At 37.9% G+C, this 14,901-nt stretch overlaps 1 protein-coding gene across 2 annotated transcripts; it reads left to right on the plus strand.

The window, feature by feature from the left end:
• The first annotated feature begins 360 nt into the window (after positions 1 to 360).
• Positions 361 to 13,277, plus strand: stra6l (STRA6-like). 2 transcript variants are annotated; one of them, XM_024259460.2, is made up of 18 exons: positions 361 to 496; positions 832 to 904; positions 2,183 to 2,283; positions 2,484 to 2,614; positions 2,688 to 2,808; positions 2,914 to 2,959; positions 4,830 to 4,955; positions 5,156 to 5,229; positions 5,338 to 5,446; positions 5,522 to 5,675; positions 6,725 to 6,800; positions 6,908 to 6,989; positions 10,018 to 10,066; positions 10,213 to 10,330; positions 10,418 to 10,537; positions 10,853 to 11,016; positions 12,639 to 12,782; positions 12,882 to 13,277. In XM_024259460.2, exons 1-18 carry the CDS (start codon positions 474 to 476, stop codon positions 13,094 to 13,096), a joined length of 1,926 nt encoding a protein of 641 aa, XP_024115228.1. In that variant the 5' UTR covers positions 361 to 473; the 3' UTR covers positions 13,097 to 13,277. The 2 variants fall into 2 exon arrangements, with proteins under 2 accessions (XP_024115228.1, XP_024115229.1); XM_024259461.2 differs by having other exon boundaries at positions 2,218 to 2,283.
• The last annotated feature ends 1,624 nt before the right edge of the window (positions 13,278 to 14,901 follow it).

Genomic DNA, 14,901 nt, shown 5'->3' on the forward strand with positions numbered 1-14,901 from the left:
ACTGACAAAGGCTGACAGAGGAGCAGGTAAAGACGAAGAGCGGTAAAGTAAATGTTGCCCCTATTGGGGTTTTTATTTGCACCTTCAGTTATTATTCTTTGAAGCTAATCAAAGGGTGAAATTCCAGAGAGAGCAGAATGCAGCGGGTCAATTTTTAACAGACTATCTTGGTCCATGAGCTCATTGTTTACACACGTCATAATGTTCAAACACAAAGAAATGGTCACATATGCGAGTGTGTGCACGCGCATGTGTGCGTTCACTGGGTGGGAGTTTCACAAAGTCCAGGAGCTTGTCAACACAAGAGTTTTTGAAAGAAAAAAAAAGTAGGCATAGTTACATCTAAGGTCAAAGGTCACAGTGATCACATGGATGAAACCAGGAAACAGAGAAGTGGTTTCATTCCACGGTCACTTCCGAAGCAGTAGCAGCAGCTGAAGATTTCTCAACTTCAAGGAGCTGACCTCTTAAAGATGATGAACCCAGAGGAAAATGTGTAAGTAAAGACCTACAGAGGAATACTGCTCTGCTCTGCAGTCTACTATCCGCTGGAGGTTTTATCAGCTTATAGCAAACCTGACACTGCACTGGTTATCTATTCCACTTTTACATTACAGGCTCATACTAGACAGTTTCATCAAATGTGTCGTTTTCTTCCTGAATTCTTTTCTTTGATTCTGAATTATTTATAGAACTACTGCTTTTTTAATCTATGGTCGAATCCTTCTTGATCTTAGCGAGTGGGATTTATTTATCCTTGTTTAGATCCTTCATGCAGCAGTTGTGTTTTTAGGAATGATATGATGTGACATGTAATCTCTGTTTTTGCAGACTCTCCACATCTGAGGGATGTCAAAACAAAATCTCTATGGACCTCTTCCTGCACTATTCACTCATACCAGCTGTAAGTTTGTCATTCATTTAAATCACACGTTTCACAGTCAATTATAGTCATTCTATTCAGCACTCCATTTTATTTTATTCTTATTAATGAACCAATGTTATCTTGGGCTGATTTCTAACTTGAATAATTTCGACAAAATATATTTTTATGGAGAGTAAAAAATTGAAAGTTATTTAAAGTTTAAATCGATTTATTCCGGAATAATATTCCTGCTTGTTTTTATCATCATTATAATTATGTTAAAAAGTTACAGTTTTAAAGTTTTAAAATTGTCATTCTGCTGGCTTTTTGGACTATTTTGCCACTTACTAAATTTTTTTAGGCTATTTTGGAGTTAAGCTAATATTTCAGCTACATGCTAGATATTTTGGCTCATTTAGGCTTTTATCGGCTCTTTTAGGCTATTTTAAAGTTTAGCAATATTTTATACTGCATGCTAGCTGTTTTTCCTAAACTATTTTTCTTTTTTAGTTTTTTAGGCTAATTTGGCATTTAGCTAAAGTTTTAGCTGGTTATCAGCTTCAGCGTTTTTAACTATCAATTTCAGCATTTTCAGCTATCAGCATTATCATCTTCAGCATCCAAATTCAGCTTCCAGCATTCACTCTAGTATTATCACTGGTAATTCTAAATATCTAGTTCATAATTGTGTTAAAAAGTTATGGTTTTCAAGTTTTAAAGATGTAGCTGTAGAGTGTTCAATAAATGTTTATCCTGTTGGGCCCGCGATCTAAGGTGTGTTTTGGATTTTGGCCCCTTGTGTGATTGAGTTTGACCTGATTTAAATGAAGTCATAGATCAGACTGAGCCTCCCTTCACACTAAATCAGTCTTATTTTACAGATTAAACTACTTCTTTTTTAGTGTATGGCATGCATGTTTGTCCACATTTTAGGCTTACATTTGCACTGTTCATATTTAGGACACTGAGACAAGCTTGTTGTAGAAAAAAATGTTTCTACAACAGTCTTTATCAAACTGAGTTTGTCCAGGTGTGATAGACTCTTGTTTCAACGAACAATATGTATTTTATTAGCAGGTGAAAGCTCACAGTAAATCATAAACCTGTGGAAGTTGACCTGATAACTGCCTCATAAATGATAAAGCAGTCAAATTTGGGTCATGAACTTTGAATGGCTTTCTAGAAATCTTTCAGACACTGCAAAACAACTGAATTACTGATAAATTCGAACAGCAGAATAATAATAAAAAAAGGAGTGAAAAAAGATTGCATCATGGGGTTTGTTTGCATTCTGTGTACCACAAATGTGTAAACCAGGTGCTGTTTACGGGCGTTCTGTCGTTTCTTCAAAGACGAGCCCGGAGGCTCAACATTGACAACAGACTGCCATTTTTGGAGGGACGTTTTGGTGTAGTGGTGTAAGTTGTTATTATCTCTATACGTATCATCATCATGAGAACATTTCTGAAATGTCTTAAAGTCGGATTTTTTTAACCGAAGAATCTCATTAAAATATCTCACAAACTTTATCCAGGCTTTACTAACAGAAATGTGCCAAATGTGATTAGTTTGTTTTGTTTCCATGAGGTTTATAATGTGTTGTCATTGATAAAACCAGGCCTTTGGATTCCATCAGCAGCTTCAGTAACCGTTGGTCATACGGCTTCGCGTTTGGTGCCGTCTCAACCACTGTTCTTCTGCTTTTCTCTGAAAACTATGTGCCCTTCACCGTCCCACCTTGGGCCAAAGGTACAAACTTGTATGTCAACCTCCTCTTAATGTGACACAGACCTGATGCAACATTCTCTGCTTTTCACTTTAGCTATTGTGTATCTGGTTGGAGCTTTAGAAGTGGGCCTGGTGTATTTCCCTTTCTTCGCATGCCTGTCAACACCATGCAGACTTGCAGGAGCAACTTTGGGCATTCTCTATTCTTTGACCTGGTAAACATTCTGAATTCAAACAAATGTTGAAAAATATGTGGTCAATGCAATATGGGAAGGAAAAGAGTTGGTTACTGCAACATTTGAACTCTCTGCTCCATCTAGGATCATTGTTACAGTTTGGGATGCGGCCACATGTCCCAGTGGAGAGGTGAGGCCCGTCTACTACACCCATCATGATCTCTGATAAAAGTAGTAGTAGTAGTAGTAGTAGTAACCTTAATTTAACCAGATAAAAACCCGTTGAGATCAGGATCTCTTTTTCAAGGGTGACCTGGCCAAGAGGTCGGCAGCACACGTCTCATAAATATGGTTACAGTGTATAACAAATTAGCACAGATATGAATTTAGGGTATTTACAATATAAAATTTAGGTACAATAGAGTGACAGTGATTTTTTTTTTTTTTTTATAACAGTTAATAACAAAGTACAGTAGTTTGGGGAGTGCACAGATTATATACAGCTTGACATTTATGAAATTCAATGATAGTGAGGTTAAATCTTTTTTACAGTGAACGTTAGAAACAGGAGCAGTTTTGTAGGGATTCTTTTTCTTTGTTACACAAAAAGGATTTGAATACACCCAAGTGGGAGGGGAGACAACATGCAAGGGCTAGCCTGGGGGTAACCACAAAGGTGTCAAATGAATTAGTAACAGAAAAGGGTGGAGTATAGGGATGTTGGACAAAATCAATTTGGCGATATATCGCGATATTTTGTGTGGCGATACTTGTATCGAGATAAAGGGTCAACATGGCGATATTTATTTCATTATTTATAAGCGTCCTTTACCGTCTTTGCTTTTGTTTTCCACCTCCGACCACTAGTTGGCAGCGGTTTTACTTGTTATGGGACATATACTACTTTAGTTTTAAGTTGGAATGGGTACTAAACTAAAACTCTGTGCCACATTGCTGCCAGTATCATATAAAAACAAGAATTTTGGAGTGATTCGTAGAGGCTCAGATAAGAACAAGTGAAGCAGTGGAGCTGCAGCTGCTCATAAACGGAGTCTCCTTCAAAATGCTGTTGGCAAAGCGAGCAAAAGTTATGCTGAACTTCACAGCAACAGATTCTAGTTCAGAGACCTGATGGATCAGAATGATGTAGACAACACTCTAAAAAAAGGACAATGTCTTAGCAATTAGCAGTGAAATACACATTTGAGAAAACTTGAGCTGCAGCGCTGACTGTCATGTAAAGCAAACATCTTAGCGACATTCATCCTGTCATCTCACTGAAATCTTTCTGGAAAGAAATGGTTTGTTTTTCCTTCACTTTGAAGCACTCGTTAAGGTTAATGAACCATTTAAGTGCTAGATTTAGCAATTTTGCAATCTCACTTTTAGAAACGTATTAGTTAATGCACATTCATTTTATTTTTTCTTATTCTGAAAAATATTTTGTCGTGTTAATCAGAAAATATTGATTGTTCCCTTAAAAAAAGAAATATTTTGTAATTTACCAAAAGAAAAGCAGCATAAATTTCTGGGTAAACTTGTATTTGAGATACAGTTGCTGTGCTTACTGCTGTGATCACTAAATACAACATTTTACGATTTTATTACAACGAAAGATATTAAAATTCAGGTAGATTCAATTCAAGTCATACTCTTAAAAAAAGTGAAAAATTGTTCTGGTACAGTCTTGGGATATATCACGATATAAGGGGGCAGACTGGGTTTGACACTTACGGCATCACAGCAGCGTGGAAACCTTCATGTCTGCTTATGTTTGATCATTCTTTAAAGGGAAGAAATTATCAACTTCCAACTTTTACTTCCTCTAGATAGTCATGTTTGATTGTCTTCTCAGCGATGTATCAGGATACGTATCGTATCGCCAGACTCTTGCCAATACACACCCCTAGTAGAGTATCCAAAAATGATAGCCTCAACAGTTAAATTAATTAGAAGTAAAAGTTATGCCACAAGTAAAACCAGGATTAAATAAGACTGTGCAAATGTCGAAATTTGAATTGTGATTATAAAAATATGTCAATGACTTTGTGACTTTAAAGATCTTTGGAAAATACCAGAAGGTCATTTCTCAATGGCCTCGCATCCTCTCCCTCATCTTCCTCTTGGGACGCTTCATCTATATGCTGGTTAAAGATGCTCGCATACGTTTAAAGCTGGAACAGGAGGTAAGTGTAATAACACATTGGTATTTTAGTGACATTTTAATATCATGAATTTGACATTATACATTTGAGCCTTAGCTGATATTTTTGGTTTAATCTGTCACAAGTTTCCTGACCCATTTCATTATTTTTGCTGACTTGTATGAGATTTCCTGCATAAAAATAAGAAAGTAACAAACAAACTCTGTGTCTGATCTGTGGAGGACTCGGGAGAGCTGGTCGAGCATCACCAAGCGCTGCATGTCAAGAGGCTGCTGAGCAAAGCATCAGAGCAGAGGTAAGTTCAGAGCTGCTCAGACACTTTGAATCAATGCTGCTGCTTTGGAAAGAAGGAAATGCATTTAAAGTTTTGCAGTTTAACCAACAGTTCCCTCCTATGTTGCAGTAAACCCCTCAGCTGGTTCCAGAGAAATGTGTATGAGTGGGATCCCTTTTTCAAATTTCCCAACAGGATCATCGGCACTCTCATCATCTCCCTGATAGGTCTATACATGGTGAGCATAAACAGGACCTCTAGATCCCAATGGTTGTCTCAATCGAGTATTGAGTTCATTTTGTCATTTCACCAGATGACACTAGCAGACTACAGTCTCAGCGATGTTGTCTTTGATAAATTAGACAACTGGAAGGACACACTGAAACAAGTGACCACATCATGCAACCAGACGGAAGCTCTGGCACTGATGATACCACAGCTGGAAGAATTCATTCATGTTGCCAGGAGTAAGTTGTTCTTCTATTTTGTTTGAACTGTTTTTTTTTTTTTTTTTCAATTCAGAAAATTCTGAAAATTACCTGGAGGGCCGGATCCAGCCCTCCAGGTAATTCTATCCGGCCCTCCAGATCATTTTATTTTATTGTTATTAATGGCCCGATGTTATCTTGTGCTTATTTCTAACTTGTATAATTATAACAAAATATATTTTTATGGAGAGTAAAATATTGAAAGTTATTTAAGGTTTAAGTTTATTTATTCTGGAATAATAATTCTATCTTTTTATTATTCATATTAAAAAAAATTACAGTTTTCAAGTTTTAAAAACTAGCATTCTGCTAGCTTTTTGGACTACTTTAGCATTTACTAAGATTGTTTAGGCTATTTTGAAGTTTAGCTAATATTTCAGGTAAATGCTAGCTGATTTAGGCTTTTCTTTTTAAGTTTTTTTAAGCTGTTTTGGAGTTAGGCTAATATGTACATGCTAGCTATTTTGGCTAATTTAGGCTTTTCCCCCCTTTTTTTTTTTTTTAGGATTTTTACAAGTTTAGCTAGTTTTTCCGCCAAATGCTACCTGTTTTTTTCTAACCTAAGTTATTTATTATTATTTTTTTTTTGTTTTGTTTTTTAGGCTAATTTGGCTTTTAGCTAATATTTAAGCTGACTATCAGCTTCAGCGTTTTCAGCTATTAACTTCAGTGTTTTTTTACTGTCAATTTCAGCATCTTCATCTATCAGCACTAGCATCTTCAGCAGCCAAATTCAGCTTACAGCAATCACACTAGCATTGTCAGAAGTAATGATATACATGCAGTTCACAATTATGTTAAAAGCTACAGTTTTCAAGCTTTAAAAATGTAGTTTTAGAGTGTTCAATAAATGTTTATCCTGTTTGGCCCCCGACCTAAGGTGTGTTTTGGATTTTGGCCCCTTGTGTGATTGAGTTTGATACCCCTGCATTATGGCATAGCAAACGAGCAAAACTAGGCAGACATCAACACATGTATTTATGAAGATGATAAATGACCAGAAGTCTTGATTTGTTTGTCTCCTGAAGAGTCGTGGCTTGCCACCACTGTTTTTGCGAGTGTCAACTCAGTCGCCTATGTCTTCCACATCATGGCCTGTTACAGGTATTCAATGACACACATACCTACACTTTTGGAGAATTTCATATGTAGTCTATTTGCTGTTTTTCTTTCCTGTTGAACTTCCTTCACAAAACATTTATAATATTCAGGAAACACTTGAAGAGACTGTGGAAGGGACAGAAGGGTTTTCTTCCCGAAAGGTTTCACAAACCCCGCTCTGCTGTCAGTGTGGTAAGTAAAAGCAAATTACAGAGGCAGCATTAGAATATTTACCAAAGGCTAAGGGTTAAAGGCAAGGAAAAAAGAAAATCAAAAATTACGATGCACTAAAAATTCCCTTTTCATTCATTTGAGCTTTTAATTAATGTTCCATTGTATGCATTGAATCGTTATCTTAAAGATTTTATCCACAATACATCTCTTGTTGGTACTGCTCATCAATCAGGTATTTTATCAGCATCAATACTTTTCTGTGTGAAAACCAGGAGGGAAAAGACAAATAAACTATGAACATTAAAATCTATTATTTTAGAAAAAATTAAAACATTATATTAATTTGAATGAATGAATGAATGAATGAATGAATAAATAAATGAATTAAAATAAAATGGCTTATTTAAAGCAATCAGGTAATAATACATCATTTAACATCTTATATTCTCAATAACAAGTTATTCACTTGAAAGGGAGTGGGAGGAAGTGAACTTATATAATCCCACCCTGGCTCGACCATACCATTTTCTCTACATGAATTATCAACATCTGGTTCAGGACTTAATATAAAATATTTATACTTTACAATCATGGATTCAGGTTAATGAACATCTTTAAGATCAGTGATGTAATTAGATTTCAAACATCCACAAACAAGTAATGTATATTAATCAATACCAAAAATCTAAATATACTCAAGACAATTATCATCTGGAAAAAATCATCCACATCAATCAATACCAGAAGCAAAAGTCAGAAAAAAAAGTCAAAAGACCCAATGGGTAACAAATTAGACAAAAACATTAGCATGTTGCTAAAATATTAGATAAACTCAATGTTTTTTAAAATTACTATAAAAGATGAAAACATAGCCCAGGAATATATTTAAATGCTTGTCTACTTAAAATTTAGAAATTTAAAGACTTTCTCATTCATTTCCTATAGGGCATATTTTGCTTAATATTTCAAAAACTATAAAGTTTATGAATATTTAAAATACAAGCAGTAATGTCAAGCTGAATCTTTTGATACTAAGATATCTGAAATCACTGAAAGTGTGATTGAGTTTTTATGTGCTGAAAAACGTACAGAAAAGTGTAATAGAATCACAATAGTGTGAATGCTTACTAAACATTCACCCAATTATATCAAATGGCTTTCTCACTTCAAAGAACAATGAAAGTGAAAATGAAAATTTTACAATGATCCTCTAACACGAAGTTACTCTGCAGGCATATCAGCATTTTGGTCTTATCTAACAGCAGTCAGATGGTGGGGGTGGCTAGCTGTTGAGAAATAGAAAACCAACCCAGACTTTATTTGCACAGTGGTAATATATTTTACATGATATGTCGGGTAATTTATTATTTTAGAGGCACAATATAAACCTTCAGCCTGTTAATATTATATGATCATTGGTTTTTACAGTGTTGGTAGTCGGATTCATTTCCCCCTCCTTTTTATTAAAGTGTCATGCACTTATCTTTGATAAATAACACTTTGGTCACATGCTCCATGTGTGTATCTCTAGCATACATGTTTTTAAAACAATAGCAGAGCTAGACACCAAGGACCATCCCTCTGACTAAGAGTCCTACATGTCTAAGGTGTAGTTAAAACCAAGAGGGGAAGTGCCCAAATCCATGTGGTAGCCATGGGATGGGGACCATTGCAAAGTAGCTCCATCCCCAGAGTGCATTGCAGGCTGACCCCTCCTACCACCGTAATAAATGGTCGTTTGAGGAAGGAGTGTAGGTTGGAAACAGCTGCCAGACTGATCCCTGTTTGGTCAAACAACCCCTCCCTCTCCAGCGCTGGGCCTAAGTCTTCCCAACCCAAGAGCCTCATCACACGAAGAGCTGACCCCCAAAGCAATCCCTACCCTAAACAAAGAGAGAGGAGCCAAAAAATAGCCAGTCAAGCCCCTTATCCCGGCCCTCCAAGAGCTCTGGTCAGGCACTGACGGGACCTCAGTGGAGACTCCAACCCACCAAACTCTCAAGGTCCTGTATCGATAGCCCACCTTTGTCATAGGATGGATCACACATCAGAGTAATCTGGACCCCATAAGATAGCACAAGAGTTAATCCAAACCTTTTCATTTATTCATTTCTAGAGCACCTTTCACCACCAGCTAAGGAGGCCCAATGGGCTGTAAACAAAAAACCCAATACATTACAATCATAAAAACAATTTAAAACAATAACATGTAAAATCCTGTTAAAAAAAGAAATGAAAATTATTAAAGAATTAAATTAAAGAATTTATGTATGTGGCTTATGTGGATTGAACCCAGGGATCCATACATTTGGCAGTCATCAGCATAAAGATGGAAATCCACCTTATGTTTCCGAAGTAGCTTCCCCAGCGGGAGCATGTAAATAGGATAAAAGCAGTGGGCCTAGAACAGTCCCCTGAGGGACTCCCCACCTCAGGGGATAACACTTGGACGAGTGAGGACCCATGCTGACACGGAATGACCTGTCTGTGAGACAGGATCTCATCCACTGCAGAGCTTCCCCAGAGATCCCCACCCAATGTTCCAGCCGACCAATCAGGATCTCATGATCAACTGTATCGAAAGCTGCCGATAAATCCAATAATAAAAGAATCACAGGATTAAAACAAAGTAGTGCATGCCGTGTCTGCACTGTTCATATGTCGCTACCGTTGAACAATACAGTTAAGGCTGAAACTTATAGTTCTGGTAAAAACTGATTATGTAGCACCGGTACCAAATTATACCGGGTCCTGTACTCCATCCCTAGTATTGCCAGGGTGATGATGAGCCTTGATCTGATAAAACGGTGGTCTTTAGCCTTTATAAGTGTGCAAATGTTGCATTTTTCTGTTTGACTTAACCTGCTTGGGGTGCATGTGGACAATAAGTCCAACCATGAGCTGAACTTGATTTATTTTTGAAAGTTTAGGACCAAACTGTGAGGAATGAAGTGACTGCATTTTACAGGCTGGAGTTTGGACAAACATGGTTAATTGATGATACCTATCGATGAAGTGTTAAATAACTTTGAACTGATCTTGACAGGCTTCCATCGCCCGGTACTCAGGATGGCAAATAGCCTTCACACTGTGGGGTAAGGGTGTCTCCTATGTTAAAAAACACAATCACACTTCATAAGGGCTCAGGGAATTGCTCCAAAGAGATTTTAAATGTAAAAAACAAAGAATATTTCATTGTAACAATCCTCTTCCATTTTTAATGTTTAATTCTGTTTTGTAGGTTACCTGATTGTCCACTTTATCCACTTCCTGTTCGCTCTTTTGTTTGCCTATCTACTGGTTCTTCCCATAAAACACGGAAATGTTCTGAGCATGCTCTCAAACCTGGGGATCATACTGTAAGGTTGCTTCCTCTGCGGATGTTTGAAGGCCAAATAAGAGACAGAATTTTCAATTGATATCTGCTTTTCTTTTGTGTTTTTCAGCCTGACCATTGGTCTGGTGACCGCTTTGATAATTCTCCAGATAGTTCTGGTGCAGGTCTTCTTCCTTCAGGACAAAATGTCCCCCACAGATAAAGAAAAACCTCTGGCTCTCAACAACAGGTATTTTAGATAGAGGGGTTGAAAGTGATTTTAGAAAAGAGAAAATTTTTGTTTTCACATTAAAATGTTAGAGGAGTGTTGACACAAAGCATAAAAAGTATGGAAAAAATGTCCATTGGAAATCCAGGATTGCTCAGCTGCTTAACAGTTTCCAGGAACAAAAAAATATAGCCCACAATATCCATTTCCATTATAATTTCACTGACATACTGCATAAATGGCAGCAAACCTTTGTAAATGAGGAACCAGGAGAGGTCAAATATGACCTGATTAAGTTCATATTATTGACAAGAAGGAATGTTTCTTCTTTTTCAGGAGGGCGTTCCACTGCTTCAATTACTTCTTCTTTTTCTACAATGTTGTGATGGGAATTAGCATCTGCATCGTGAGGCTGCTGTTCAGTATCATTGCTGGAACGTGGCTTGTGTCCCGCATTGATCGTACGATAATGCAGAGAGGATATGAAAAAATGGATGCTGGTGAGCCTAAGTTCTTGTAAAAATGCCCAGAATGAATAACAGTAACACCCCGCACTGTTTTAAAAGTGACTGCTGTGGTGTGTTCTAGTAACAAACTACATTTATTATTGGGGGGTTTATTGGTGGTTTTATGTTAAACAAAATAAGCGATTACTTGTTTTTTCTACAGTCGATGTTCAGATGTATCAAAAGACAAGGTCAGGGGTCTGATAGCTGAGGCTCTAGAGCAGGGGTATTCAAATCCAGGCCTCGAGGGCCGGTGTCCTACATGTTTTCCAACCAACCTTCCATTGAAGCTGATTATTGGCTAAACATACCTGATCCTGGAAATTAGCAGCAGATAAGGCAGGATTTCTGGAAAACCTACAGGAAGCTGGCCCTCGAGGCCTGGATTTGGGCCTCTCTGCTGTTGGTCCTGCCTTATCTGCTGCTAATATTCAGGATCAGGTATGTTTAGACAATAAGGAGCTTCAATGGAAGGTTGGTTGGAAAACATGTAGGACACCGGCCCTCGAGGCCTGGATTTGAATACCCCTGCTCTAGAGCCTCATGCGGCTCTTTTAATCCTCCATCGTGGCTCTTTGGCTTTGAAGAAAACTTCAAACTTAACTAAATAATTAATGAATTAAATTATTTTTAGATTTTTGACACGTCAGATAGACCTAAATGATTAAAATGATACTAAAAGTTTTAATTTAGTGGTTCATAATCAGAGTGACATTATCTTATTGCATTTCCATGTATAGATTTTGAAATATTTTGGATTCTACACTAATCTTATGTTTTTCTTCACTATTAAAAGAAGAAAAAGGATGACGGAACACACATATTAGCCTAACTCCAAGACATCCTAAAAAACTTTAAAAGAAAAGCCTGAATTAGCCAAAACAGCTAGCATGTAGCTGAAATATCAGCTAAACTCCGAAATAGCCTAAAAAATCTTAGTAAATGCCAAAGTAGTAGAGTTAGTAAAATGTAAATTTTTAAAACTTTAAAACTGTAACGTTTAAACATAATTATGAATAATAAAAATGCAGGAATATTATTCCAGAATAAATCAACTTAAACCTTAAATAATTTTTTTATATTTAACTCTCCACAAAAATATGTTTTGTCTATATTATACAAGTTAGAAATGAGCACAAGATAACATCGGGTCATTAATAACAATAAAACAAAATGATCTGGAGGGCCGGATAGAATTACCCGGAGGGCCGGATCCGGCCCCCAGGCCTTGACTTTCACACATGTGCATTAGAGGGTTGCAGACGCCTTGACTAGGTGAAAATTTTGCAATACTGTAACTTTTGAACACAACCAACGTAATTCCTGTAGATTCTGAAGGAGAAAAGCGGCTTGCACTGTTATCTTGAGTTTATTTCTAATTTTGACAAATATATATTTTTACGTTGATCGTGCTAAGAATTAAAAAAAAATACAGTAAATCAAGGAACAAACAAATATAGAGCCATTAATAACAATAAAAATCTTTAAACAAGGGAATTAAGTAGAATAAGAGCATTGGAGATAAAGGCTTTTTTGCTATGTTGTTCCTGGCCAGTGAGGTTGATTTTATATCATGATCCATGGCTTCTTCTCATTCACTGATCATTTCCTCTCAGGCTACAGCACATGGATCGGGATGATCTTTGCTGACCATTACCACAACAACCCAGTCATGGTTTGTTTTTGTCAGCTGCTGGTGTCCAACACGCTGGAGAGACAAAGCGTAACAACGTACTCATCGTTCAGCAATGCTACATCGGGTTGGTGTCTCTACAGACCATTACCATCTTCGGTTGTCTTCAGCCTATCTGGCCATGCTTCTGCTTCTCCTGTTTTACTGGCAATCTGATTTTTTCCAGCTGCTCATGCCAACAGTCGAGCTCGGAGGCGCTGGACATTACTTTATACCTTACAGAAGAACCCACACCTGATCCTCTTCAGAAAACATCACCTCTCTTCATCTCCTTATCCAGAGACAGTGGCACAGGTGTGGGTCATGGCATCTCAGGCACACAGCCGCAATCCTTCACAGGCACTGCCAGAGATCATAGTCACACCAGACGAAAACTGTTAAAAAAAACTCAAAAGTGTTCATATGTTTGTTGTCATCCATTCATTTTCTAAGACTACTTTATTATTGCTGGGGCCTGTGCCCAGCCAATGAAGGATGAGGGTACTCCCTGGACGGTCCCTCAGACCATCGCAAGGCTGTCTGTATTTACGCTCTATGAAACTGTGTCATTAAATGGTCAGAAGAATGTGCAAAGCTCAGTCAAAATCACACCCAACCTGCAGATCCTGAGGTACGAGGTGAAAAGAAAAAAATGTCACTCACTGTTTCTTGAGTCATGACAAAACACCTTCAGAAAAAACTTTCAAACATTTTTATACTACATTGATGTATACTACATACGTGGCTGGGTGGCTCAGTGGGCTCAGTGGGCTAGGTGAAGGGCTGGCACGCAGGAGCCCTGGGTTCGATTCCCAGGGGTGTCCACTGATCCCCACCCAGATTGGGTCCTTAGTCAAGACCCTTAACCCTGCTGCCTAACTGGGTCCCTGTGCCCCTCAAGTACAGGGTTGTGTCAGGAAGGGCATCCGGTGTAAAAACTCTGCCAAATCACTGATGTGAAACAGTGGGTGCTGTTACGCTGTGGTGACCCCAAAACGGATAAGCCGAAAGTGAACTACATTGATGTATACTACTTACCATAATTTCCAGACTATAATATATATTTTTCTGGACTACAATATATATTTAATATGATATATAATATATTTCATAGATTGGTCAGGGGTGAGACTTATACTAAGAGTGACTTATTTGTGATTTATTTAGACATCAATAGGCTAAAATGTTCATTATTTTCTCCACCAACAACCGGTTGCCTTTTTAGCGGTTATTTCCACTAACAACCACTAGATGGGAGTGTAGGTTTGGGTATCAGTATTTGCTGCTGTCTGCTGACCATAGACAGTCTATAATAATACTGGACATCCCGAGCCATAAGGTCCCCCATTGGAAATGCATTACCTCCACTCCTCGTGAAAGTAGGCCGCCGCTTTCACCGTCACTTCCTGAAACGGATACCGCCATTTGCAACCCATCTTCAGCGATTGGTCTGAGTCTCTGTGAGTCATAGCTGAGTCATGAATCTATAGGAAGTACTGTCGCCAATCTGGAGTGAGTTTATTGTGAGTGTCCGCCTCTTTCCACACCTCTACCACGAGAAAGCAGGATGTAAACAGCTTCCACTTTAATAACGGCGGCTCGAGAGAATTGTACAAGTCATTGTTGAAGCCTTTGAGGGAGAACCATTCCAACATTTGATTCTGTCAGCGGTCCTTTTGGATTTACTTACATTTATTCCTTTTTGTCGAGATAAAAGGAGCATTTGGGTGACGCCGCTGCAGAGCGGCGCGCATGCCCCTCCCGTGCGCGCAGCACAGCTCGTCTATTTAGTCTGATCAGATGCACTTGAGAAGCCCGTTCAGCAGTATTCAAAATAAATAACTATTCTAACAAGAGAATAGCTGGATCTTTTTTCTGTTTGAAAATACGATAATGCTGCGGGACAGCAAGCCATAAAACTGGGTTACAAACAGCTAAAAACAGTCATTCAGATGCAGCTCCTGCAGGCCAGAAGGTAACCATCACTGTAAGCAAAAGAAAAAATCTGCTGTCCAGAACCCAGAATGCAGACATGATTATAGATGCTTTTGTGGAACTCTTTGAAATAAATAACTTAACCTCTCAACATCATCTGTATCTTCTGTGTATTTTAAATGAGATATTCAGTCAAAGCCTCAAGTTATTCCCGCGCTGATGCTAACACAACAAACCTTCTATCACTCAAGGAATGTCCACGAAAATGATCA

The sequence above is a fragment of the Oryzias melastigma genome, linkage group LG1 (genome assembly GCF_002922805.2).
Source record: "Oryzias melastigma strain HK-1 linkage group LG1, ASM292280v2, whole genome shotgun sequence".
In the NCBI taxonomy this organism is placed as follows: Eukaryota; Metazoa; Chordata; class Actinopteri; order Beloniformes; family Adrianichthyidae; genus Oryzias; species Oryzias melastigma.

Coding starts and splice junctions, on each gene's coding strand:
- stra6l (XM_024259460.2), top strand. CDS start 474: ATGATGAACCCAGAGGAAAATGT. Junction 905..2,182: donor ACTATTCACTCATACCAGCT/GTAAGTTTGTCA, acceptor TGTGTAAACCAG/GTGCTGTTTACGGGCGTTCT. Junction 2,615..2,687: donor CGTCCCACCTTGGGCCAAAG/GTACAAACTTGT, acceptor TTTTCACTTTAG/CTATTGTGTATCTGGTTGGA.